The sequence below is a fragment of the Doryrhamphus excisus genome, linkage group LG3 (assembly GCF_037039965.1).
Source record: "Doryrhamphus excisus strain RoL-2023G ecotype Guam linkage group LG3, RoL_Dexc_Guam_v1.1, whole genome shotgun sequence".
Lineage (NCBI taxonomy): Eukaryota > Metazoa > Chordata > Actinopteri > Syngnathiformes > Syngnathidae > Doryrhamphus > Doryrhamphus excisus.
This window is the reverse complement of record NC_136359.1, coordinates 5866798-5892056: the sequence shown is the minus strand read 5'-3', so window position 1 is coordinate 5892056 and position 25259 is coordinate 5866798. Positions and strand designations below refer to the sequence as shown.

At 42.9% G+C, this 25259-nt stretch overlaps 3 protein-coding genes across 10 annotated transcripts in view; 2 read left to right on the top strand and 1 right to left on the bottom strand.

Annotated features, from left to right (window-relative positions):
* The first annotated feature begins 497 nt into the window (after positions 1 to 497).
* Positions 498 to 6428, top strand: mthfd2 (methylenetetrahydrofolate dehydrogenase (NADP+ dependent) 2, methenyltetrahydrofolate cyclohydrolase). Its single transcript, XM_058070119.2, has 8 exons — positions 498 to 666; positions 2891 to 3075; positions 3171 to 3293; positions 3377 to 3529; positions 3594 to 3701; positions 3761 to 3853; positions 3934 to 4059; positions 5791 to 6428. The coding sequence occupies exons 1-8, from the start codon at positions 584 to 586 to the stop codon at positions 5937 to 5939; spliced, it is 1020 nt and encodes a 339-aa protein (XP_057926102.1). The 5' UTR covers positions 498 to 583; the 3' UTR covers positions 5940 to 6428.
* A 1952-nt stretch (positions 6429 to 8380) lies between these two features.
* arl6ip4 (ADP-ribosylation factor-like 6 interacting protein 4) lies at positions 8381 to 12761 on the top strand. Its single transcript, XM_058070121.2, has 5 exons — positions 8381 to 8643; positions 10819 to 11148; positions 11264 to 11381; positions 11969 to 12038; positions 12129 to 12761. Exons 1-5 carry the CDS (start codon positions 8481 to 8483, stop codon positions 12183 to 12185), a joined length of 738 nt encoding a protein of 245 aa, XP_057926104.2. The 5' UTR covers positions 8381 to 8480; the 3' UTR covers positions 12186 to 12761.
* The window catches only part of LOC131127834 (membrane-associated phosphatidylinositol transfer protein 2-like), an 81164-nt gene continuing 68527 nt past the window's right edge, over positions 12623 to 25259 (bottom strand). For 5 of the 8 annotated variants that reach the window (XM_078789517.1, XM_058070109.2, XM_058070110.2 and 2 more), the window contains 9 exons: positions 23028 to 23324; positions 22538 to 22686; positions 20950 to 21066; positions 18827 to 18943; positions 18598 to 18746; positions 18383 to 18532; positions 18130 to 18310; positions 17826 to 17954; positions 12623 to 16665 (listed from right to left, as the gene is read on the bottom strand). In XM_078789517.1, the coding sequence (XP_078645643.1) occupies positions 16282 to 16665; positions 17826 to 17954; positions 18130 to 18310; positions 18383 to 18532; positions 18598 to 18746; positions 18827 to 18943; positions 20950 to 21066; positions 22538 to 22686; positions 23028 to 23324 (1673 nt within the window). In that variant the 3' untranslated portion in view covers positions 12623 to 16281. The remainder of the gene's footprint in view (positions 16666 to 17825; positions 17955 to 18129; positions 18311 to 18382; positions 18533 to 18597; positions 18747 to 18826; positions 18944 to 20949; positions 21067 to 22537; positions 22687 to 23027; positions 23325 to 25259) is intronic. The other 3 variants (XM_058070112.2, XM_058070113.2, XM_058070115.2) reach the window with 1 other exon arrangement.

Here is a 25259-nt window from a genome sequence, read left to right as displayed (position 1 = left end):
AACACAGCCAACACTACTTTTTGCCACCGTACTAAAAGTAAAGTATTACACTTTTACAGAAGGTATATGTGCTGAAATAAATACGCGCAAATTGTGTGTTGTTTGTTTAAATGGCGACCAGTCCAGGGTGTAGCCTGCCTCTCGCCCAAAGACAGCTGGGATAGGCTCCAGCATACTCTCGTGAGCATAAGCGGTGTAGAAAATGGATGAATAATTTTCTCCATTGTTATTTATCAATTATTTGTACTCTTTACTGTATATTTTTATATGGATATTATATTTATACTTTATTAATTCAGTTGTCTTTACTAGTGTTGTTAGTGTGACGCAATAAAGAATAACTTTAAAGAAAAACGACAAGTATTATCTTATCGTGACGTCAGAGGAGTTGAGCACCGCAAGGAGGGGTCAGTGGGGGCGCGGCGTCACTCGACTTGTGACGTCACATGTGCGCGGAGGGCGAGGGGCGGGGCCTTACTTAAAACCGGAGGCTGCGGCTCTTCCTGGCTCACAGACGACGCTCTGTCCGAACCCGCCTTTCCAACCCTCGACTCTCCTGTCCTCCTCTCAGCCTCTCGTCAAAATGGCAGCGGTCTGCAGGACTCTCAGGAAAGCGTGTCAACACTCCCGCCATCAACTGTGTCAGCTCCACACGTCCGCCTCGAGGTGAGCACGAGCCGCCGCCATCTGCCTAATGCTGCACCCTGCACGGGGCGGCTTTTTACACACTTTGGCGCTTCTCCGTCGATTTCTTCCTTCTCAATTGTTTTCTTTGATGTTGTGGGATCCTCTTAGCGAAAATGGGGGTTTGTTCGTGACGTTTTTCGGTAGGAAATTGTGCACTAATTTCCCGCACTTGCTTCCCATAATACGTTGCGCCCCCTAGCGGCATGCCGGTATCACAGCAAGAGCAGTGTGGCTGATGAAATCTGCTTGAGCGTTTGCACCCTGTTGGCTGCGGGGAGGAGGGGCCGAGGTGGGGGGGGGGCATTGACATATATCTACATATACACACCTATATGTATTATACTACTTTAACCTAACCTCTCTTTTAACATTTTTAGTGTTAAAAAAAAACAATTGAATCCAATTTTTCAAGTAGCCTATTTTCCTTGAGGCGTCCCAAACCTGAACTCACCTCACGGACGTAAACTCAAGTCGTGTGATCCAGTTGATCCAAGGATGATCCAGTCACAAGGATGATCTTTAGAAGTCACTTTTGGTCACACCCTGCATTTTAACTGTCTTCTATTGGCAAACCCTTGGAAAATAGAACTTTTTTAAAAAATTGGCACATTAATAACGATGGACTTTTATTATCACTTAAATAATAAAGTAGAGAGACTTAGAAGACAAACAAGCAAGCAGATTAAAATAATGTCCTTCTATTCGTTTTCCACTTTAATACGATAGAATGCACTTTTTTATTATGCGTATATAAGTTTTTTGTTTTAATTTTTTCATACCCAAGGGAAAATATATTAGATTAGCCACCACTCTTTCTACCCCAAAGTACGCCCATTTTGTTTATGTCAAGAGAAGCCAATGCATTTGTTTTTTAAATTTGAATTAGTTGGAAGGTGAGGTTTTTTTTGGGGGGGGCAATTGAAGGTAGGGGCTGGTGATGTGCTACTTTTTGCAACACTGTAATTGCTGTTGGCGGAACAAAAGAGTGGTTACATCATGGCCGACGGCTCATTGCTCCTGGGTTATTGGTTAGCATTCTCTGGTGTCGTCTTATGTAAGAGCCCAAGTTGGCGCCGGGGGCTGCGTCCGGGCCCAAGAAAGCGCCACAAAGTAAATTATACTGTACCTCAGCTGGCCCTGGCCCCCGGCCCTTCTCACACTACTTCTTTCTGTCCTCCTTTTACCGCTCGGCTATTTGCATCTGACAGGAGTTACTGCCAGCAGATGTCTCTGTCAGCTTGACGGCAGCTAATTTTAGAGGCTAGAGGTTCTAGAGGACTTACTGTACTAGAATGCAAATGCAGAGTACTTGGGGTACTTGGCCTTAAGGAACATTTGCAAAGATTAGCATGACAATGGTGGCTTTTTTTTGGTAGGAGTAGCGCCGGTGTTTCCGTGACGTTGAAAAGACCTCCAGGGGGAACAAGGCGTCCTGGTGGGAAGGCCTACTGTTCCTATGCAAGGGGGACGCTACCGTCTCCTGGCATGGCGTGTCAGGGACACCAGTTATGGATGAAAGGGGGCCACTTGGCTACTTTCTAATAATATAAATATAATAAAGATTTGATAAGAACTTCTATATTTATATATTTCAAGAAAAAAACTGCATGATCATATTATTATGACTTTATTCCTACAATATTAACCTCATTTTACAAATACCTTTTTTGTTTCTTATATTACGACCTGCGTTTATTTTTAATTTTATTTTTATTCTCATCAAATTTTTCTGATTTTAGAATTCTGTTTTTTTCTCTTGATATTTTGACTTTAGTCTTGTCAAATTAGTTGTTTTATTTCCAACTTTCAGCTGTTTTTTTTTTCTTTTTAATTAAATTTTTTAATTCCAACTTTATATTCCAGCTTTTCATGAATATTTCATCTCAGTGCTACTAAAATGATGTTTTTCATCATATTATTATGTTATTCTATAAAATGGCTGCTGGTTATTCCTGTCTTATATTTTTGGAATGTGCCGCAAGCCGATTGAAAACTAGCTACGGGCCACAAATGGCAACCGGGCCACACTTTGGACACCTCCCAGGTTTACAGTTTTTCCAACCCCCCAACATTTTGTGTAGATGCAAGGAGATGCAAATTGGGGTCCAGCTAACGAAGAGTTAAATGAATACTAATTATAAGATTTCTAAAGAAGTACCACAAAAGCAGAGCTGTCAAAGTGTGTCTCCGTGTGTCCCCACAGGCAGGAGGCCGTGGTCATCTCAGGAAAGAAGCTGGCACGTCAGATTCGGGACGAGGCGCGGGCCGACGTGGAGAAGTGGATGATGGCCGGACACAGGAGGCCTCATCTCAGCGTGGTTCTGGTCGGAGACAACCCGGCCAGTCACTCCTACGTCCTCAATAAGACCAGAGCGGCCGCCGATGTCGGTGAGAAAACACACACACACACACACACACACACACACACTGTGAAGACTAAGCGGAAAGAGCAAATGTAAGTTTGTGTCTCTGACCTCCCTCAGGAATCTCCAGCGAGACCATCCTCAAGCATTCCGACATCAGCGAGGAAGAGTTACTGGACCTGATCTTCAAACTCAACACAGACCACCGTGTGGACGGCCTGCTGGTGCAGCTTCCTCTGCCGGGTACACGAAGACTGCACGCGAGACTCGAATCTGCAAAACATCAAACGTGATCTCAACTTCTCCTTTGGGCCTCCTTCCCACAGACCACATTGACGAACGCACCATCTGCAACGCCGTGTCCCCCACCAAGGACGTGGACGGCTTCCACGTGGTCAACGTGGGCCGCATGTGCCTGGATCAGTCCACCATGTTGCCCGCCACTCCGTGGGGGGTGTGGGAAATCATCAAACGCACAGGTAAGCATGTCGTTCTTCTAATGATCTGACGTATATTTACAAGGTGACCGTGTTCCTCCTCCAGGTATCCCCACGCTGGGGAAGAACGTGGTGGTGGCGGGGCGCTCCAAGAACGTGGGCATGCCCATCGCCATGCTGCTGCACACGGACGGCCGCCACGAGAGACCAGGAGGTATAACGTTGTCACCCGCAAGTGTTTGTGTGCTAAATGCTAACCGACGTGTCTTCCAGGCGACGCCACAGTCACCATCTCGCATCGATACACGCCCAAGGAACAGCTCAGGCAACACACGCAAATAGCGGACATCGTTGTGGCGGCTGCAGGTACCTGACTCGGGTTCATTTCCCTAAAGATCCTGAGTCATTGCTTGTTGTGGAACCGGCTTTCTTTATTCCGCCTTCAGGAATTCCCAACCTCATCACGGCAGACATGATCAAAGAGGGAGCGGCCGTCATTGACGTGGGCATAAACCGGATCCAGGATCCAGTCACCGGGAAAAGCAGACTGGTCGGAGACGTGGATTTTGAAGGTGCTTGCGGTCTTTCATGACGACGCGAGTACTCTCGGGTTCTTAGAGCAGCTCGTGGAGGCAACGAGTGGATTGAATGGCGCCTCCTAGTGGTCGTGTTTTGGCCTTTTCCTGGGGTTGGAACTCAGCCCGGCTGGGTATCGTAGACGGATACGCAGCCCCAACTCCGTTTATGATACGCCCATTTCCTGTGCTCGTACTTCAGTTAACGCAGGGCAGGGATGGCCTCCGCCCGTGGCTGTTTTTTTTTTTATGTATTATGTTTTTTTTTTATCGGCCATAGGCGCATTCTAACAATATAATTTTTAAACAAGAATTTATTATTTTTTTTAAAGGGTCAAAGGGTCATTATTATGATTTTATTCCTACAATATTAACCTAATTTTACAAGATTACTTTTTGTTTCTTATATTACGACTTGCGTTTATTTTTTTTATTCTCATCAAATTGCGTCTTTTTTTCCGATTTAGAATTCAGGTTTTTTCTCTTGATATTTTGACTTTAGTCTTGTCAAATTAGTAGTTTTATGTCCAACTATTACAGCTGTTTAAACTTTTTTTTCATGAATATTTCATCTTTATGCTACTAAAATGATGTTTTTCATCATATTATGTTATTCTGGTAAAATTCAATTTTGACTGTAAAATGGCTGCTGGTTCTTACTGTCTTTACATCTTTGGAATGTGCCGCAAGCCGATTTGAAAACTAGCTACGGGCCACAAATGGCCACCAGGCCGCACTTTGGACACCCCGGGTTTACAGTTTTTCCAAACCCCCAACATTTTGTGTAGATAAAAGGAGTTTGTCCCTACTTTTGGTTTGTCAGGCAAAATACTAGGAAAACAAAATGCATAAGTAAAAATGGCATAGAGTTGAAATGCTAAAGGCTAAAAATCAACTTTTTAACACGAGAAACAAGCAAAACAAAGAATAAAGTTGCTTCTACCGCTTTTCCTCACGAGGGTCGCGGGGGTGCTGGAGCCTATCCCAGCTGTCTTCGGGCGAGAGGCGGGGTACACCCTGGACTGGTGGCCAGCCAATCACAGGGCACATATAGACAAACAACCATTCACACTCACATTCATACCTATGGACAATTTGGAGTGGCCAATTAACCTAGCATGTTTTTGGAATGTGGGAGGAAACCGGAGTACCCGGAGAAAACCCACGCATGCACGGGGAGAACATGCAAACTCCACACAGAAATGGCCGAGGGTGGGATTGAACCCTGGTCTCCTAGCTGTGAGGTCTGCTAACCACTCGAATGCCGTGCCGCCCAGGGCACAGAGTTGCTTTACGATAAAGTCAACGTATGAAAATGATGGAAGCCCGTCTCCATCACTGGAAGGAAAAAAAAAAAGTTCTCGATGCTAAATCATAATTATGAGATTAAAAATCGAAATTATGAGACACAAACTGCACACGTGCCACAGGTGGTGCCTAATTCACTTGGCAAAAATGGCCACACAAGTGTGGTTATACGTTGTCTTTTTTGTAAGTGTCGGACATTTGCTACATGTGTAACGAGTCGTCTGCGGTCGCATTCTCTTTCAGTAGGATACACTCTTTGCTTACTATTGCGGCGCCATTTTTGCCAAGTGAAGGCGGTGGCACCTATGGCACATGCCCAGTTTGTAGATCAAGTTTTTGACTTTGTAAAGATTATGACGAAAAATATAAGCTCCATTACGGTTGAGCTCGAGTTAACGTTTTTTGTTTGTGTCTCGTCAGGCGTCAGACAGAAGGCGAGCTTCATCACGCCGGTCCCGGGAGGCGTGGGGCCGATGACAGTGGCCATGCTCATGAAGAACACCATCAAAGCAGCCAAGAACGTTCTGCTCTTTCCACCCGAGAGGATCCGCATGGCGGCCGCGTCTTAAACGGCCAGTGAGGGGAGTTGAATCCCGGCAACATTCCACCACATACAACATCCCCACCTCTCGTCGCCCTCAGATTTTTTTTTTTTTTTGCACACGGACTGGAAGGCTGACCTTTCCACACATGCAGCCATGTTGGACTGTTACACTGACCATCTGTAACAGAATCTTCAGTATTTATCAATTGCTGTTGACCTCCTTCCGGATGAATTTGGGACTTTTTAACGGGATCATGAGAGTGTTTTATTTATTCATTGTTACATAATAATATTTAAGCCATGTTCATGGCAGGGCGTGAGGGTGGCGTTCACCTGGCTGGTCGGCAGTGAGAGCAAAGCGGTGCAATTTTAGAGTTGTTGAGCCTAATTGGGAGCAGGAGTGACAAGGGCTAACTTGATCAGGACTTTGTTCACCAGTAATACAAGCTTTAAAGATTCACTAATGCCTTTTTGTTTCAAAAAGACTTTGAAATAAATACAACTATGTTCTCAACCCGAGTCGTTGTGATCTTTTAGCAGCCTCCAATGTGATGATGCTCTTCTCGACCAAAATAAACAATGAGGTGTTGCACAATCCTGACCTACTAAACCAAGGTGCCAATGAGCAAGGCCCACTTTGCAGGGAAATTCTTCCCCAATGTTTATCTTCTCTGTCCATTCACATCTCAGTAACTACTAATTGCTTTTGGCGAAGCAACGACAACAAATGAGGACCCTAAACGGGGACAGTCATGTGTTGGCTCAACTTCTTTTGTTTTTTTAGAGTAAGATCTACACTCAAAACACAATTTAGAGTCTCCAGTTAACATGCGTGTGTTTGGAATGTGGGAGGAAACTCACGCACACACGGAGAGAACATGCAAAAGCCACACAGAGGCTCGAACCCAGATCTTCCCAATGTGTGGCCGCATATATAAAATCGTTACATTATTTACATTACACCAGGTAAAAATACTTCAGTTAAAACTTAAAACCAGATGGGTCTTGAAATTACGGTAAAAATCATGTTGCGTGGGATTTGTCAGATGGGAGCAAACTAGCCAATCGGTAAGCGAGTTAGCTGAAGCCGGAAGCGAAGCTAACAAATAGCAACCGGTAAACGCGTTAGGTTAAGAAATGAGACAGAATTCGTTAGCGGGGCAGCTTTTTGGGTTTTGTTGTGTCTCCATTAATGTATAACCTGTCTAACGGGTCTTACCTCAGTACTAACGATAAGAAGAGTTGGCCAACGCCAACTGACAAGATACTAGCTAGCCTCGCTTCTTTTATCCCCCCTCACCTGAGGCTGGGTGACCTGCGGCACACAAGTGCTGCCCCCCACAGTTCTGTCCTGGTACTACATCAACGCAATGATAATACGTACAGTATGGCGTGTTGGTCATTCATTCATTTTCTACTGCTTATCCTCACGAGGGTCGCGGGGGTGCTAGAGCCTATCCCAGCTGTCTTTGGGCGAGAGGCGGGGTACACCCTGGACTGGTGGCCAGCCAATCACAGGGCACATATAGACAAACAACCATTCACACTCACATTCATACCTATGGACAATTTGGAGTCGCCAATTAACCTAGCATGTTTTTGGAATGTGGGAGGAAACCGGAGTACCCGGAGAAAACCCATGCATGCCCGGGGAGAACATGCAAAATCCACACACAGATGGCTGAGGGTGGGAATGAACTTGGGTCTCCTCGCTGTGAGGTCTGCGTGCTAACCACTCGAACGCCGTGCAGCCTGTGTTGGTCATATCACTAATAAAATATAAATATATATAATAATGTTTTTAAAATGTGTAAAATTTTACACATATTTTTAAAAGACTTGTGCTTTCCCAGGCTGACCCATATATAAAACATACATACAGTACGCTTGCGTTTATTGTTCATATATAGTACAATAATATTCATGTGATGAGACGTTCAAGCGAAATGCGTAACTTTTGAGTGGTAGGCCTTCAGGTAACCAGAGGACAAAAAATGACCTGCGGGCACTCTGGAATCTGATTGGTTAAAGGAAAATCCCCATTGGTTGGTCCAGCCCTCTGAATCAACTCTGGAGGCACCTGGTAGATTGCATTGTCATTGCAGCACGGAGAAGCTGAAATCTCATTGGACAAAAAAATATAATATACACGTACTGGAATCTCTACACAATTTCATGAAAAAAAATACTAGAATTTAAGTTGTAAATATAGGTAAGTGCTTCTGATAACCTAACCCTAATTAAAACCACCTAGCCAGAACCTGAGCCCTAATACTACTACTACTACTAATGAATAATAATGATTATAGTGAAGATAAGCGGTACGGAAAATGGATAATAATAATCCCAACCGAAAAGTAGCGTCATCCTTGTTCGTTATCTTATCTTATCTTATTTTAATAGTATATTTTATACGTAACCGTTTCCCGTCGAGGTCGGAACTGAAAAGTAAAGGGACGCTGTTTCCCGTCGACGCCAAATAGCTGCAACAAAGCTGCAACAATGGAGGCGCAGCTACCGTGAACCTGAAGCTTCTTATAAATGTAAAAACGTCGTTTGAACCGCAATGGACAGGAGCAGATCCCCCAAAAGAGGCCGTAAAGTGGACCAAAACGACAAGAAGAAGAAACGAAGGAGATCATCTTCTTCGTCGTCTTCATCGTCCACTTCTTCATCCAGCAGCACAAGTCCGAGCAGGACGAAGAAGACAACATTGCACAAAAGTCAAGGTTCGTGCAGAGTTATAATATAATATAAATAATGTATTATTTATATATGTACATATATATACATGCATATACATACATACACATACATGTATATACATACATACATGTGTTTATATATACACACATACACGTATACACATACACACGTGTATATATACATACAAACATACATATATATGTATACATACGTACACACATATATACATACATATACACACATATATATATACATATATATATATATACACACACACACACGTATACATACATGTATTCACATACACATACAGTGCATCCAGAAAGTATTCACAGCGCTTCACTTTTTCTACATTTTGTCATGTTACAGCCTCATTCCAAACTGTATTAAATTAATCTCTTACCTCAAAATTCTACACAAAATACTCCATTATGACAATGTGAAAAAAGATTTTTTTGACAATTTTTGAATTTATTAAAAATAGAAAACAAAAAAATCACATTTACATAAGTATTCACAGCCTTTGCCATGAAGCTCAAAATTGAGCTCAGGTGCATCTTTTTTCCACTGATCATCCTTGAGATCTTTCTACAGCTTAATTGGAGTCCACCTGCAGTAAATTCAGTTGATTGGACATGATTTGGAAATATAATAACTGTCTATATAAGGTCCCACAGTTGACTGTGCATGTCAGAGCACAAACACCAAGCATGAAGTCAAAAGAACTGTCTGTAGACCTGCGAGACAGGATTGTCTTGAGGCACAAATCTGGGGAAGGATACAGAAACATTTCTGCTGCTTTGAAGGTCCCAATGAGCACAGTGGCCTCCATTATTCGACTAGTCAGGATAGAAGGAAAAATGAATGCAGCAATATTTTCATCCAGGATATCTCTATATATTGCTGCATTCATTTTCCTTCTATCCTGACTAGTCTGCCAGTTCCTGCTGCTGAAAAACATCCCCACAGCATGATGCTGCCACCACCATGCTTCACTGTAGGGATGGTATTGGCCTGGTGATGAGCAGTGCCTGGTTTCCTCCAAACATGGCGCCTGGCATTCACACCAAAGAGTTCAATCTTTGTCTCATCAGACCAGAGAATTTTGTTTCTCATGGTCTGAGAGTCATTCAGGTGCTTTTTGGCAAATTCCAGACGGGCTGCCATGTTCCTTTTACTAAGGAGTGGCTTTCGTCTGGCCACTCTACCATACAGGCCTGATTGGTGGATTGCTGCAGAGATGGTTGTCCTTCTGGAAGGCTCTCCTCTCTCCACAGAGGAACGCTGGAGCTCTGACAGAGTGACCATCGGGGCCTTGGTCACCTCCCTGACTAAGGCCCTTCTTCCCCGATCGCTCAGTTTAGAAGGCCGGCCAGCTCTAGGAAGAGTCCTGGTGGTTCCAAACGTCTTCCATTTACGAATAATGGAGGCCACTGTGCTCATTGGGACCTTCAAAGCAGCAGAAATGTTTCTCTATCCTTCCCCAGATTTGTGCCTCAAGACAATCCTGTCTCGCAGGTCTACAGACAGTTCTTTTGACTTCATGCTTGGTGTTTGTGCTCTGACATGCACAGTCAACTGTGGGACCTTATATAGACAGTTATTATATTTCCAAATCATGTCCAATCAACTGAATTTACTGCAGGTGGACTCCAATTAAGCTGTAGAAAGATCTCAAGGATGATCAGTGGAAAAAAGATGCACCTGAGCTCAATTTTCAGCTTCATGGCAAAGGCTGTGAATACTTATGTAAATGTGATTTTTTTGTTTTCTATTTTTAATAAATTCAAAAATTGTCAAAAAAATCTTTTTTCACATTGTCATAATGGAGTATTTTGTGTAGAATTTTGAGGTAAGAGATTAATTTAATACAGTTTGGAATGAGGCTGTAACATGACAAAATGTAGAAAAAGTGAAGCGCTGTGAATACTTTCCGGATGCACTGTATATACATAACATACATATATACATGCGCGCACACACACACACACACACACATACATACAGTATACTAATACTGTGTGTATGATTAACTCCTTAAAGGTAACTATGTAGTGATGATGTACTACTTAATGGATTAACTACATCCTTAAAGGTAACTATGAAGTGATGATGTATTACTTAATGGATTAACTACATTCTTAAAGGTAACTATGTACTGCTTAATGAAGTACGTATGTCCTTGCATATCACATCAGATGGAAAAACACAAAGAAAGAAGCGCAGACGAAGCTCGTCCTCCTCTTTTTCATCATCATCGTCTACCTCTTCCTCGTCTTCGTCGAGCGATGAAAGGAGCAAGAAGAAGAGCAAAGGAAAAAAGAAGAAGAAACTCTCAAAGAAGAAAAAGGCCAAGCTGAAAAAACAGCGTAAGAAGGAGAAGAAAAAGAAGAAAGAGAAGCTGAAAAGGAAAAAGGAGGAGGAGGAGGAGAAGAAGAAGATCGAGTCCCGTAGCCTCCCTGTACAAAAACTTCCATCCTCATTGGAGGTGTGGCAGACTGATGATGGCGGAGTGGAGCTCGGCCCAGGTAACATCTCATGTCTGCTAACAGTCTGTAACCATGGCGACGTAGACACAATATTCTGTTGCACCAGTTTGAGATGAAGGACGCCATAGTGTCTTGTTTTGTTTTGTCCGAGTAGTGATGACAGATGAGCAGAAGGCCCGTTTGGCCACTAGGAGGCCTCTTACCAAGGAGGAATACGATGCCCGGCAGAGTGTCATTCGCAAGGTGGTGGACCCCGAAACGGGACGAACCAGGTAAAAATAAAAACAAAAAACAAACTGATGGTTCTTGATAATACAATAAAAATCATGGGCATGAGCATGGGCTCAACAACATCCGGGATTTGTCAGGTGGGACAAAACTAGCCAATCGTAAGCGAGCTGGCTGAAGCCGGTAGCAATGCTAACACATAGCGACCGACAAATGCGCAAAGTTCGAAAACGAGACTGAATTCGTTAGAGCAGCAGCCTTTTTTGTATTAATTTATGTATAACCCGCCAAACGGGTCTTACCTCAATAGTAATGAAGACAAGAAGAGTTGACCATCGCGAGGTAGGTACTAATGTACCCGACAGCTACTAGCTAGCATCCTTCTTTCCATCTTCCCGCACGTGAGGCAGGGTGACCCACGGTAAGCACACAAGTGCTGCCCCCCACAGTTCTATCCTGGTACTACACCATGCGATATTATTACATAGTATGTCGTGTCAAGTCATCTCAATAACATATCCATTAAAAATATCAATTTTTCAAAATCACACATTTAAAAACCTGTTGACATTTTCCAAATAGAAAGAAAAAAAGTGTTTTCTTGCTATATGTCTGTGTTGTACTTTGGCAGGCTGGTTCGAGGCGAGGGAGAGATCATCGAGGAGATAGTCAGCCGTGAAAGACACAAGGACATAAACAAGGTGCGACACAGACATTAGAAACAAATATACAAAAAAAAAATGTAGAATTGTGTGTATTATGTATAACACCAGCGTTTGTTGGTCCTGCAGCAAGCCACCAAGGGGGACGGCAACTCCTTCCAGAGAACGCTTGGACTCAACAGGTAGAAGATGCGGCAACGTGGTGATCGGTGCACACAACGCACTTTGACCTCGTTTGATGCGAGATTTATAACCGAACTAAAAGAGATAAAACTTTTTTTTTTTTCAAAATCCATACCAGTGGAAAAAAAAATATTTTTTTATCCCAATTATCACACGCGTCATGTAATGTCAAATGAATGCAGCCAATTAAAAGACTTCACTTACCTTGTGTATCTATGTGGAGAAAACACACACACACACACACGTGGAAACAAGGCTCAAATAAACTTTGTTTTGTTGCATGGATTGATGTTCTTTATACACTGCATAAAAACAAGGGAATGGAAATCAAGTGAGCTAAATCAAGTGTGCAGTTATCCAAAACCTACAAAATAGACACACACACACACACACACACCCTGTACAATGGAAATACATATTTACCAAGTGTCATCATCATAGCAGTGTGACTTGTGTGTTTTATTGTTAGCTAGTTTGAAATAAGACTCGCTTGTCCGTACACGCGATGCTGTTGTCATACATGATGGACAAAAGGCAAAGAAAACAACTTAAGGCCTCGAAAAGTTCAATGAGTTGGGGCAAAAGGTTGAAGTATTTACGTCTTAATTGTCTGATTTCCACTTATGTCACCTCATCAGCACAATTTATGTTGATTTTTTTGCCAACAAAAGTATAGGGACACACCACCCGAAGGTGACCTTGTGTCCCAATACATTTGTCCAAACAGTTAGAGTAGTAAGTCCAACTTTCCAGGCCTTTGTGCAAAAAGGGGAGTGGTGATATTCCTGATTGGAGTGATTGTCAGAGCACTGGGATGCAGTGTGTTGGACGTGGTGGTGATCAATAAATAATAGGAAATATTGCACATTTTCCCTTTTACATTTACGCCCGTGTTGTTGGTCCATGGCAGTCACTTTGGGACATGCCCCGTCATGATTAGAAACATCATCATCATCAAGTCTCATCGCTGTGTTCCGACATTTTTATACACTACATTTACAACTTTTAAGTCTTTCAAAAGAGACTAAAAGGAGCACATTCAACACTGGAGGCTAAAGCAGAAAGAGAGAGAAGCCACTTCCCGGAGTTCCAAAATAGCTTAAAATGACAATATAGCAGAAGAATAATAAATAGAACACAAGTGTGCTGATTGGCAAGGAAACAATGACAATGCTGACAATGCCAGGCCTCTCCAAAATCAAATCAAAAAGAACCAGAAATTCCATACTGACCTGAATATAAGACCGCTAGATTGCTAGTCTTTTCTTCGTACAAGCAACAGCGTACTTGAAAAGTATATTTTAGAAGCTTTTGATGAAATCTGAGCCGGTAAATATATCAACGTATTCATCGTGTGTTGGAATATTAAGAGTTTTGTCATCAAAACTGCCAATCAAAATTAGCCATGTAAACACACGTGGAGTATTTGAAAGCAACCTTGTGATGCTATGTGAACAGTGATGCTATGCTAGTTGGAACATGATGTTTCTTGTACAAAGGAGGATTAGAGCCACATTTATCATCTGAGATTTCGACAAATGAAGTCCTAGATTTACGAAAAAAATGTCGTAACCACTTTCTTGCGAATTTAAGACTTTGTCGTAACATTGAATTTTTCTCGTACATGTGCGACTTTCTCATGAATTTACGACTTTATTCTCAAACTGTCAATATTAATTTAAGCTTCCGTGGTAACAGGCATTGCCTGAGACAGCTATGACAAGGGGGACCTTCGGCCGTGGGCAAAGGTTATATTCCGACTTTTTTTTCGTAAAAAAAAAAATGTATTTTTGTAAATGTATGTTTTCTATAATCGTAAAGTTGCGACTCATAATATTATGAGAATAATCGTAAAGACTTTTTTTCGTACATGTAGGACTTGATAAGTTTTTCTCATGCATTTGTACAACTTTGTTCTTAAATGTACAACTTTGTTCTTGAAAATTTATGACTTTATCGTAAATTGTAATATTATGAGTTTTTGTCAAAGATTTACAACTTTATTTTCAAAATAAATCTTAATCCTACATCATAACAGGCACGGGTACTAGCAGGTACTCATGTGACCTTTGGTCTTGGGCAAAGGTTTTTCACTTTTTTCCCGTAAATGTAGAACTTTACTCTCCTAAATCTCAGACTTTTTTTTTAAATCAGAAATGTAAGACTTTATCTCTTAATATTACGAGTTCTTATCATATATTCATGACTTTATTCTCATAAATTTCCCACTTTTTTGTCAAACTCTCAGATGATTTTAATCATCCGTCATAATAGGCATTGCCTGAGACAGCTAAGACAAGGGGGACCTTCGGCCTTGGGCAAAGTTTATATTCCGACTTTTTTCTCATAAATAAAAAAAATATTTGTATTCTTGTAAATGTATGTTTTCTTTAATCGTAAATTTGCGACTCATAATATTATGAGAATAGTCGTAAAGACTTTTTTTCGTACATGTAGGACTTGATAAGTTTTTCTCATACATTTGTACAACTTTGTTCTTAAATGTACAACTTTGTTCTTGAAAATTTATGACTTTATCGTAAATTGTAATATTATGAGTTTTTGTCATACATTTAGGACTTTATTCTCAAAATAAATCTTAATCCTACATTGTAACAGGCACCGTTACTAGCAGGTACTCATGTGACCTTTGGTCTTGGGCAAAGGTTTTTCACTTTTTTCCCGTAAATGTAGAACTTTACTCTCCTAAATCTCAGACTTTTTTTTTTAATCAGAAATGTAAGACTTTATCTCTTAATATTACGAGTTCTTATCATATATTCATGACTTTATTCTCATAAATTTCCCACTTTTTTGTCAAACTCTCAGATGATTTTAATCATCCGTCATAATAGGCATTGCCTGAGACAGCTAAGACAAGGGGGACCTTCGGCCTTGGGCAAAGTTTATATTCCGACTTTTTTCTCATAAATAAAAAAAATATTTGTATTCTTGTAAATGTATGTTTTCTTTAATCGTAAATTTGCGACTCATAATATTATGAGAATAGTCGTAAAGACTTTTTTTCGTACATGTAGGACTTGATAAGTTTTTCTCATACATTTGTACAACTTTGTTCTTGAAAATGTATGACTTTATCGTAAATTGTAATATTATGAGATTTACAACTTTATTCTCAAAATAAATCTTAATCCTACATCGTAACAGGCACTGTTACTAGCAGGTACTCATGTGACCTTTGGTCTTGGGCAAAGGTTTTTCACTTTTTTCCCGTAAATACATTCATGACTTTATTCTCATAAATTTCCCACTTTATTGTCAAACTCTCGGATGATTTTAATCATCCGTCGTAATAGGCATTGCCTGACACAGCTATGAAAAGCGGGTACTAATGTGACCTTTGGCCTTGGTAATATTTCTCATAAATTGAAACATCCCCCCCCCAATGGTGGCCCTAATACTCTGTCGTAGAAATGTGACTCACATTGTCTTAAAAATGTACTTTTCACAAAGAGGTGGTCGTCTTATATTGAGGGCGGTCTTAGATTCGGGTCAATATGGCAAGAAGGATAAAAGAACCCCCAAAGTCATTGATTAAAAGAAGACGTTTCCTCCACATTAGAAGAAAATATGTCCATGAAAGAACAAGGAGGTGCCATCCTGATTAGGAAGAAGACACTTGACGCGGGTCTCCAGTAGACCAGCAGTCCTGCACCCATTTATAATTTATAATAGGTATATTTACAGTAGAACAGCATTGTACAAACATACTGTACACCTTGTCCAATCACATCCCTGCACAGATATTCCGCTCTGTGCTTGAGTACTTTGGCACATTCACTGGGTAGGAGTCACATGGTTCTCCTGGGGGGGAGGAGGTGCAGTTAAAGGGTTATCAATGATCCGTCTTTTGCGGGTGGAAGGAGGGGAAGTCCAGTTTTCCGCTATTCCGAGTTGTGCTTGCAGCCGTAGAAGCTTGGAAGTTTAGTGCAGAAGTATACAGCATGGCGCTACTCCGGATGGCGCTTTCATCCAAGAGAAACATCGATGAAACATGGCCGACTGTGTGTTGAAATGCGTGCTAAGCTAGCAACCTGAAAAGAGCACCAGTCATCGTTAGCGGCGTTACTCCCCCACCTCATTTGGGGCTGAGTATCCCGGGTTCCATCTTGGTGCTGCTGCTGCGCCCCCAGCAGCCAGCCGTGATGCTCATGCTGCGCTGCGCCGCCCCGTGGACGTGGCCGTGGACGCGCTCCAGGCGCTCGCGCTCCAGACGCTCGCTGTCTGACTGGCTCTGCGTGCGCTCGGGCCGGCCGTGGATGTTCCCCGTGGTGGGGGAGCTGGGGGCCGGCTGGGAGGAGATGGTGCGCAGGAGGTTGCGCTTCCTCAGGAAGTCGCTGTTGGCGCCGACGCCGAAGCTGCCCTTGCGGAGCACCATGCGCGTGCTGCTGGGCTTGGCCGGCCGCGAACGCTGGTTGTACTCCAGCTGGGACAGGTGGGTGGCGTAACCCTCGGTGATGAACTGTGGGCGCAGAGAGAGCCAATCACGCGCTTCCAACATCTCTCTTTCACAAATATACACAATTCATTCATTCATTCATTTTCTACCGCGGGGGGGGGGGGGCTGGAGCCTATCCCAGCTGTCTTTGGGCGAGAGGCGGGGTACACCCTGGACTGGTGGCCAGCCAATCACAGGGCACATATAGACAAACAACCATTCACACTCACATTCATACCTATGGACAATTTGGAGTGGTCAATTAACCTAGCATGTTTTTGGAATGTGGGAGGAAACCGGAGTACTCGGAGAAAACTGAGTTTAATATTTGCAATGGTAAAACCTGATCTGGCTTAAGGTATGGTCATAACTCAGGATCGACCGATATATCGGGCCGATATTTGTGTTCTTTTTTGTATATTTGTGTACTTTACTTACTTATCGACTGATACGCGCGTGGGTTCGCCGATGTATTTTATCGACATGTATGTATGTATTTTATCTACATGTCGAGATCGCTAATTTTAGAATGCTAGCAATGCTAACATTAGCATGCAGACACATAGCATCACAGTGCTCAGTGTTTATATCTGTTGACTAGCTATAAAAATGTATAAAAATGCTACTATGCTACTGTTAGCATGCTAGCAACGTTGAAGTGCCAAAATTAGCATGCTAACAACAAGCATGATAGTGCTACGTCTTTAAATGTCTACTTATGAAAATGGCTAAAAAGGCTACTATGACAATGTTAACATTCTAGCAATGATAACATTAGCATGCCAACACCTAGTATAATAGTGGTAAGTGTACATTCATTCATTGCTGGAGCCTATCCCAGCTGTCTTCGGGAGACTGGTGGCCACCCAATCACAGGGCACATATAGACAAACAACCATTCACACTCACATTCATACCTATGGACAATTTGGAGTGGCCAATTAACCTAGCATGTTTTTGGAATGTGGGAGGAAACCGGAGTACCCGGAGAAAACCCACGCATGCACAGGGGGAGAACATGCAAACTCCACACAGAGATGCCCGAGGGTGGAATTGAACCCTGGTCTCCTAGCTGTGAGGTCTGCGCACTAACCACTCGATCGCCGTGCACAATTCACACCGCAAAATAAAAATGGACATCAGCACAACATAATGTTCAGAAGGTTTGAACTCCATATGAATACCTGACACTGGTGTTGCATCTTCTTGGAGGGTCTTCCAACGATGTAGATGTGAGAAGCAGGCAGATTGATGGACGTGTAGACCGAGATGTCTTTGGTTGAACCGTAACCAGCAAATATCTTCATGTGAGCCTGAAAGCAGAACCAGAAGAGGATGATAAAACGGGGTGTGCAAACAGTGGAGGGGGGCCACATAGTGAAAAATGAAAGGATGCAAGGGCCACCTTGGACACCCCAGTGTCATGTGTCCCAGTACTTTTGCACATACGGTGTAGGATTCAAAGAGCAACCCCCCTTGTGTTCTGACCTCTGTCAAGGACTTAAGGAAGTTAGCCTTGTGTCTTAGCGGGTCGTGGACCAGGCCGTCGCAGAAGGACACGATGCCGTGAGGGAAGTTGTGCTGCGACAGCCAAGCCACCACGCGTTGCTTCTGCATGTCAGGTCGTCCCGTCACGTAGATGATCAGATAGCCCAAATCCTGCCAGTGCCTGCACACAGCGAGTCAGATGCATCATTTCAAAAAACAGAACATCATCATCAGTTCTAGACCTAGACTCTACCTGACTACGTCAACAGCTCCCGCCCGCACTTTGGGGTCGCTGCCCATGATGGAGACGCTAGCGGCAAAGGAGCCGTCGATGCTGAACACCACAAACTCTGTACCACGAGGGATCACGGTCAGGTAGCTGTCTGCAAACGTGTGGTCGCCCCTGATGTGAGAGAACTCCAAGTTGAATGGGGGGATCACAAGTGGAGACCAGTATCGTTAACATACCTAACGACCATTTTGACAGGGTAGACGCCCACGCCCAGACGTTTGTCGTTGGGGAGGACAAAGGACACACGGCCGCTGCTGTTGGTCACCTCCGTGTTGAAGTAAACCCATTCTCCCGATGGCGGCTGAGTCATGATGTGCAGGTCAACCTGGGTGAGGACACCAAACACGTCACAGACATTCATCACAATGTGTGTGGGTGTGTGTTGCCGTGGAGACAAGAAGTCACCTTCTCTCCGGCCAAGGTGACCATGTCCAGCGGGCCGTACATGAAACGGCCGGTCACCACTTGCTGGCAGTCTTCAGTGAACACGGCATCATTCACGCGGTGGTTGGCCGTCACATTCTGTCAAAAAAACACACAAACACTTGAATATGGCATTCAGGAAGTATTTCACACAGAGAAACCACTTTCATAGTATCTGGGAGTTGTTATGATTTGCTGTGATGTACTGCTACCTACAGTCATCCCTGGTTTAGCACATTTAACTGGCTGCAGATCCAACCGCGGTGAGTGAATTTCCCGTGAAGTAGGATTCAATATTAATAAATGGAGGGCTGCACGGCGGGCTAGTGGCTAGTGCGCAGGCCTCACAGCTAGGAGACCGTAGTTCAATCCCACACTCAGCCAACTCTGTATGGAGTTTACATGTTCTCCTTGTGCATGCGTGGGTTTTCTCCGGGTAAAAAAAAATTTGGTAAAAAAAATTTTTGGTTAAATTTTTTTTTTTTTTGCGGTTGACAAAGTCAATGACAACAAACAATGTCATGACAATATAGTGAAATTATTCTGGGAATAAAGTCAGAATTATGACAAGAGAGTTGAAATAAGAAAAAAAAACAGATGCAATTTTACGTAAGTAATATCAAAATATTAAAAAAAGCTGCTTAAAAGTCATAACATTATGAGAAACAAAACAACATAGCTGGGATAGGCTCTAGCACCCCCCTCCCGCAACTCCGGTTTCCTCCCACATTCCAAAAACATGCTAGGTAACATGCTCTACATGTGCCCTGTGATTGGCTGGCCACCAGTCCAGGGTGTACCCCGCCTCTCGCCCAAAGACAGCTGGGATAGGCTCCAGCACCCCCACGACCCTCGTGAAGATAAGCGTTAGAAAATGAATGAATGAATAAATGGAATATTTTGGTAGTTATATTATAGTAATAAGGTTTTTAACATTATTAGAGCCCTCTAGACATGAAATAACACCCCTATAGTCACCTTTACATTTGTATTACCCAATATTGTAGACATAATCAGAGAAAATATGACATATTAGACATAAATAAGATAACATAGGCTCACACGTTAGCAGTTCCTTGCTCACTTCCTGTGGTGGCTATTGTCTCATCATGTAATGGCGGCTTTAAAGGGCTTTACACTCGTATTCCCCAATATAGCAGACATGAGAGTAAATAATCCATTTAAGACAGGGGTCTCAAACACGCGGCCCGTGGGCCAAATGTGGCCCGCAGGACACTAGTTTGAGGCCCCCGCCTTGATATGAAAGTTTAATGTTAGTGCGGCCCGCGCAAGTTTGATATGGATGCTGTATGGTATCATGTACCCAGAAAAAATTATTACGTTAAAAGTAAAAAGTAAGATATTTGAGAACAGTGGAATGTTTTATCAGAGCTTTTCTTGTAGAAAATTGGAACCAAAGCGAAGTTTTAAAAAAATTTTTGTTTTTAATAAATGCATTTTTTTTTTGAAAACCTGAAGCGGCCCAGTCTCACCCAGACCCTAGCTCCAGTGGCCCGCAAGTAAATTTGAGTTTGAGACCCCTGATTTAAGATGTAAATAAAACTCCAGTTCATGTGTGTCACATTAAATGTGTTCCCTAGGGGGCCTTCGTAACGGGCGGACAGAACAGGAAGTGGCGTCAGAGGTTCAGCTATGAGTTTTAGCTCCTCGTGGGTTATTGCCCCAACAGTAGCCGGTGTCATTATTATGATGATTATTATTGTGGTTGTCGTGAGATCATTTAAACCTGTAATAGTTACGGCGATCACATCTCACCAAACAATTACTGACACCTAGTGGCCAATGCAAAATAATACATTCACAATTAGAAAGCTTCTTCTGTCTTGTATTTGTATTTTAGTTCATTTCAACATTTTTTATGCTTGAAAAGCCTTAATTTAAGCCAATATTTGCTGAAATATGCATTACACAGTATGTATTTTTACTGATAATAAGTCGTATTCTACCACAAAACAGCTATCGTTTATAAATTCATTTTTGAAGATATCCGAAGGATGACTGTACTATAGTCTTTGTTTTAGGTTTTTTCCCAACCTGAGTTTACATGCTCGATGACCCCCAAAACCGTCAGAATCCACGCTCACCCTGATCTTCACGTGAGTCCTCTTGCGGAGCCACTTCTCCCGTGGTTTGGAGGGTGTAAACTCGGACACTTCTTTTCCGTCAAGTTCCAGGATACTGGAGTTCTCGTGTCTCATGACCTGCAACAGATCATCAGTCATTTGTAAGATGATTGACAGGCCGGGGTGTAGCTCATAATGAAGTGCGCAAACCAGAAAATCAATGAAGATGAGACACAAAGGAGAAAACTAATTACTCACTGTTTACTTCTATTACGACACATTCGATCCAAAAGGAGAGTAAAACAAAACAAAACTGCAGTATTCAGAGCTTTGCTGTACCCATATGTTGGTAGAGCCACTCCCTGATGCCTTAATGAGATCATTTATCTGGTAGTATCTGGTAGTATTCATACCAGTGACAGCTGCTGGTCATTCAAGGCGGGGAAGCTTCTTTTTTCTGGCCTACATCATATAAATGTCTTTATTCTAGTATCTGCCATGAAGAGCGGCTGGAGCTGCTAGCAAGGTTACTGTGTGATGGACGCAGAAGCTCCGCAGCTGTTGGGGAAAGAATCCACTCAACAGATTGACACAACAAACACGTTAGTCCAGGGGTCTCAAATATGCGGCCCGCGGGCCAAATGTGGCCCGCAGGACACTAGTTTGAGGCCCCCGCCTTGATATGAAAGTTTAATATTAGTGCGGCCCACGCAAGTTTGATATGGATGCTGTATGGTATCATGTACCCAGAAAAAATTATTACGTTTGATTAATGTTCATGTTAAAGGTTAAATAACTGTTAATAGTTATCCTCCCTATCCGTGTGGAAGTGGTAAGTTTTTGGCTATTTAAGTTTAAAGGAAATAACTTGAAGGCTACCGTTTAGGTCGCTAGCTCTCTAGTTTGCGAGTTAGCATGGGTCTCAAGACCCTGCTGTTGCGCAATATGTTGTAAATAAAAAGAGTATAAATGTGACTATAGTCGTGTTTTGTCATGTCTACAGGGCTCTAATAATGCTTTGTTCATTTTAATCTGAAAAAAATAATTTGTCTACCCACCAACTATATGTGGTTTCTCAAGTTTTTATTATTTGCCGTTTTATTATTATTATTATTTCATTTATTTATTTATTACTGATTGATTGATTTTCTTTATTCTTGATTTGTTTATTTATTTTTCATCTTATTTTGTGTAGAAAAATAAAAAGTAAGATATTTGAGAACAGTGGAATGTTTTATCAGAGCTTTTCTTGTAGAAAATTGGAACCAAAGCGAAGTTTTTTAAATTTTTTTGTTTTTAATAAATGCGTTTTTTTTTTTGGAAAACCTGATGCGGCCCAGTCTCACCCAGATCCTTGCTCCAGTGGCCCCCAGGTAAATTGAGTTTGAGACCCCTGCATTAGTCGTTTTTAACAAAGATCAGTTCAGAACAATGGAATGACAAACTTGGTAAATGCTCCATTGGAGGTTTATCGTCAAAATGGCCGATTCGCTCAATTCACTGTCAATCAAAAAGGGATTCCACCTCAGAGCACCCCGCAGTCACTACTGATTCATTCTAGAGCCATGCAATGGAAAATGAGCATTCGGGCTTGGGAATGTTTCCTCACCTGTCTCAAGAGAAAGGACACCACGTCGGTGGACTCCCAGTAGGACGCGTGGAAGAGATGAGGCAACGCCACGGTGGGGAAGGCTGTCAGAGCGTCGGGGCAGTAGAGGGCAAAGTCCATCCGCTTGGTGCCCCACCAACGTGCTGCAACTGGGACGCAGTGAGCAGTGAGTCGGGTTGCACAAGGAGTCACGTTCAAAAGAGTCAACTGTTAATTGTTGCACGGGAAAGAGGAAGTTAAAAAAAAAAAAACGCCACAAATCCCAGCAGTTCTTCATCTAACCAAAGGAGAGGTTTTGTGGAGGTTAGACACCGAAAAACATCCAAGAGCAGGCGAGGAAAAAGAGACACACCCATTGAAGGTTATTTGATTTAGTATGAATATTTGGAAAGAATGCATCTGGATTTCTGTGTTACATTTTTACAGAAACAGATGAAGACGGTTTGGATTGGAGAACAGAGTTTTTGTAGACTTCTTCCAGGTGCAATACCTTGATCCACCTCCGCCTGGGAGTCCAGCGAGACCAGGTCACGTATAGCAAAGTCCAGGCCGGGTGACAGCATGGTATCGTACTGGCCAGCGGGATTCAAACCGCCGTATGTTTCAGTCTCAGTCCAGTCCAGCTCGGCCGCGTGATCTTTCTCGGGGGATTCAGGCAAGGCCTGCTTGGCCTTTTGTTTCTTACGGGATTTCGGGGGGCTTTTCAGGAAGAATTTGCTTTGAGACGACAGAGCCAGCTGGGACAAAAGTCCAACCCTTTTGGATTGATTAAACTGCTGTGTTTTGGCTACAGGGGAGAAAAAAAAACAAATAGAAGCATGTGAACATCTGTGCCCGGGCGTGTCCATCTGGAAGCTGAGTGACAAAATTATTATTATTAGAAGACGTGATCATCCATGACGGGGGGGCTGCGTGTGGGACAGATCTTACAGTGCGTATGTGGGACAATCACACATAAAACACAACACAACTTGGTTTGGTCAAGCAGCATTACATTAATGCATTCAACATTGAAGACAGTGACGTCGAGTGAGACAGTGGACAGCGGACAGGGGGCGCTCTTTTCATTAGACCTCTGCCTGCTCTATGAGGGTCAGGATTCACGTGGGGTCTTCGTGTCTACCTGGCTAAGCAGGTGTGTGTGAGGAGTAGGGATGGGCATATAACGGGAAGAAATACGACGCTCTTCTCTACTGAGTGACATAGAATGCAGCATTCATTCATTCATTTTCTACCGCCTATCCTCACAAGGGTGCTGGAGCCTATCCCAGCTGTCTTGAGGCGAGAGGCGGGGTACACCCTGGACTGGTGGCCAGCCAACTACTTCCCTTATCCACGTGATCACAACAAATCTAAATATTATCATAAACAATAACAAACATTCATTCATTCATTTTCTGCCGCTTTTCCTCGCGAAGGTCGCGGGGGGTGCTGGAGCCTATCCCAGCTGTCTTGAGGCGAGAGGCGGGGTACACCCTGGACTGGTGGCCAGCCGACTACTTCCCTTATCCACGTGATCACAACGAATCTAAATATTATCATAAACAATAAACATTCATTCATTCACTTTCTGACACTTTTCCTTGCGAGGGTCGCGGGGGTGCTGGAGCCTATCCCAGCTGTCTTGAGGCGAGAGGCGGGGTACACCCTGGACTGGTGGCCAGCCGACTACTTCCCTTATCCACGTGATCACAACAAATCTAAATATCATCATAAACAATAACAAATTGAAACTATCATGCACCTACAAAAATCTATCCAAATTCATTCATGGCTCCTACAATAATAATAACACCGGCTACTGTTGGGGCAATAACCCACGAGGAGCTAAAACCTCTGACGCCACTTCCTGTTCTGTCCGCCTGTTACTAAAGCCCCCTAGGGAACACATTTAATGTGACACACATGAACTGGAGTTTTATTTACATCTTAAATGGATTATTTACTCTCATGTCTGCTATATTGGGGAATACGAGTGTAAAGCCCTTTAAAGCCGCCATTACATGATGACACAATAGCCACCACAGGAAGTGAGCAAGGAACTGCTAACGTGTGCTAACGTATTTATGTATAATATGTCATATTTTCTCTGATTATGTCTACAATATTGGGTAATACAAATGTAAAGGTGACTATAGGGGTGTTATTTCATGACTAGAGGGCTCTAATAATGTTAAAAACCCTATTACTATAATATAACTACCAAAATATTCAATTTATTCATTCATTCATTTTCTACCGCTTATCTTCACAAAAGTCGTGGGGGTGCTGGAGCCGATCCCAGCTGTCTTGAGGCGAGGTACACCCTGGACTGGTGGCCAGCCAATCACAGGGCACATATAGACAAACAACCATTCACACTCACATTCATACCTATGGACAATTTGGAGTCGACAATTAACCTAGCATGTTTTTGGAATGTGGGAGGAAACCGCAGTACCCGGACGGGGAGAACATGCAAACTCCACACAGAGATGGCCGAGAGTGGAATTGAACTCGGGTCTTCTAGCTGTGAGGTCTGTGCGCTAACCACTCGAACACCGTGCAGCATATCTACAACAATACATCTGATGGTGGCGCAAGACTTCTACACGGTAAATACATAACCAAATAAGTAAACGATCATTCATCTTCCCAGCAAAGAAGGATGCCCATCCCTAGTGTGGAAGGTTCTGGATAGAATAGAGGTAGGAAGAGTAGAGTGTGTGTGTGTGTGTGTGTG